General features: G+C 46.9%; 1 protein-coding gene across 4 annotated transcripts in view; it reads right to left on the bottom strand.

Annotated features, from left to right (window-relative positions):
- Positions 1 to 2,500, bottom strand: part of Hex-A (Hexokinase A) — a 122,358-nt gene that overhangs the window by 89,950 nt on the left and 29,908 nt on the right. For 2 of the 4 annotated variants that reach the window (XM_070104998.1, XM_070104999.1), the window contains exon 1: positions 1,544 to 1,804. The exons of 1 other annotated variant lie outside the window; for it this stretch is intronic. In XM_070104998.1, coding sequence (XP_069961099.1) covers positions 1,544 to 1,726 — 183 coding nt within the window. In that variant the 5' untranslated portion in view covers positions 1,727 to 1,804. Of the gene's footprint in view, positions 1 to 1,543; positions 1,805 to 2,500 lie in introns of those variants that run through there. One more of the 4 variants, XM_070105000.1, reaches the window with a different exon arrangement.

The raw sequence follows: 2,500 nt of genomic DNA, 5'->3' as shown, positions 1-2,500 counted from the left end.
CCACTATTAGTGTTACAACCACCACTATTACAGTGTCACAACCACCACTATTAGTGTTACAACCACCACTATTAGTGTTACAACCACCACTATCCCAGTGTTACAACCACCACTATCGCAGTGTCACAACCACCACTATCACAGTGTTACAACTGTCACTGTCACAACCACCACTATTGCAGTGTCACAACCACCACTATCACAGTGTTACAACCACCACTATCACAGTGTTACAACCACCATCACAGTGTTACAACCACCACCATCACTGTTACAACTACCACTATCACAGCGTCACAATCACCACTATCACAATGCTACAGCCACCACTATCACAGTGTTACAACCACCACTATCACAGTGTTACAACCACCACTATCACAGTGTCACAACCACCACTATCACAGTGTTACAGCCACCTCTATCACAGTGTTACAACCACCCCTATCACAGTGTTACAACCACTATCAGTGTCACAACCACCACTATCAAAGTGTCACAACCACCACTATCACAGTGTCACAACCACCACTATCACAGTGTCACAACCACCACTATCACAGTTACAACCACCACTATCACAGTGTTACAACCACCACTATCACAGTGTCACAACCACCACTATCACAGTGTCACAACCACCATTATCACAGTGTCACAACCACCACTATCACAATGTCACAACCACCACTATCACTGTTACAACCACCACTATCACAGTGTCACAACCACCACTATCACAGTGTCACAACCAACACTATCACTGTTACAACCACCACTATCACAGTGTCACAACCACCACTATCACAGTGTCACAACCACCACTATCACAGTGTCACAACCACCACTATCACAGTGTCACAACCACCACTATCACAGTGTCACAACCACCACTATCACAGTGTCACAACCACCACTATCACAGTGTCACAACCACCACTATCACAGTGTCACAACCAACACTATCACTGTTACAACCACCACTATCACAGTGTCACAACCACCACTATCACAGTGTCACAACCACCACTATCACTGTTACAACCACCACTATCACAGTGTCACAACCACCACTATCACAGTGTCACAACCAACACTATCACAGTGTCACAACCACCACTATCACAGTGTTACAACCACCACTATCAACAGCCTTTCCCTACCACACACTCGCACACTAAGACTCGACCCCTGCAACCACAAATAGGTGAGAACACACACACACACACACACACACACACACACACACACACACACACACACACACACACACACACACACACACTTACGCAACACAAAATTTCCAAGAATCAACACTAAGTTGCTAATTTTGCAACTGATAACACTAGTCTACCAGAGTCCCCTTAATTCCCTCACATACTTGCACGGAATTTTCCATAGTTGAAAGCACTGCCTTTCAACGTGGCACATACACTCGATGTATACCATAATGTATACACAGTAACAATGAATAATTACGATGTTGCAAGTCACGTAACTTGAAATTTTGGTGGAGGACTAGGCAATGCCGGGGGCATCTTACCTTAGCCTCTATGATATCCTCTGACATGTGGGGCATTTCTTCACTAGCTGTCCTGGTGAGCTGGCTTCTGAGCTTGTCTACCGTGAAGGTGTGGACGAATACGACTACTTTTTGTAGTACGTTGACGACTTTCAGAAGGGAGAGTCCCCGTTCGTCACTATCCGCCGCTGCTACTAGTTCCATGTTGGGTGTGTTGGGGGGTTTTATCGACTGGATGGGTGAGGTCTGAAGCGAGTCTCAGAGGCTGGGTGGTGGTGTGTTGGGGGTGGTGTGTTGGGGGTGGTGTTTTGGGGAATGGGGTGCTGGTAGGGGGTGATTGTAAGGGGTGGTAGACAGGGGGAAGTTGGGGTAGCCTCGCGCAGGAGGTCCCTCTGGTCTCCATCAGCACCGCGGTCACCTTTCCTGACGTCACCTTCTACACCCTCCCTTTCACCTCTCCTACCACCTACACCCACCTTACCCGCATCTAACCACCCACCCACATCCCACCTACCCACCTCCAGTCCCAGACCTCACCAAAATACCCACAATCATACCATAATTCCCACAAATAACTGATATTTCAACGATATATAAAAACATTAAGGTTACCCCTCGAGCCAAAACACAGTGTGCGAGGTTGTGATTGGTGGATGTGGAGGTGTGAGCACCGCGGCAGCCAATAGGAGCGCTCAAAACAAAGGGCGTTGTCGGGGGACTCAAGAAATCAATACAATGGCACCTGAACCTTACCACGTAACATATTTATCTATGTAAATACTCCATCTTCCAGATTCCATATACAAAAATATTGGGATGGTATCAAAGCGGGAAAATATGGGAGATATTCACACAGGGAAACTGTGAATAGAGATAGGATGCCGGAAGTAAGGGAGATAAATAGGTGACAAGCCGGCCGGTTCAGTACGTAGGTACCAATATTCAGAGCTCGCTCACAAAAGCAGGTACCACTATTCA

Source organism: Cherax quadricarinatus, chromosome 96 (assembly GCF_038502225.1).
Source record: "Cherax quadricarinatus isolate ZL_2023a chromosome 96, ASM3850222v1, whole genome shotgun sequence".
NCBI lineage: Eukaryota > Metazoa > Arthropoda > Malacostraca > Decapoda > Parastacidae > Cherax > Cherax quadricarinatus.
The sequence above is the reverse complement of the archived record's forward strand: the minus strand, read 5'-3'. Positions and strand labels throughout refer to the sequence as shown.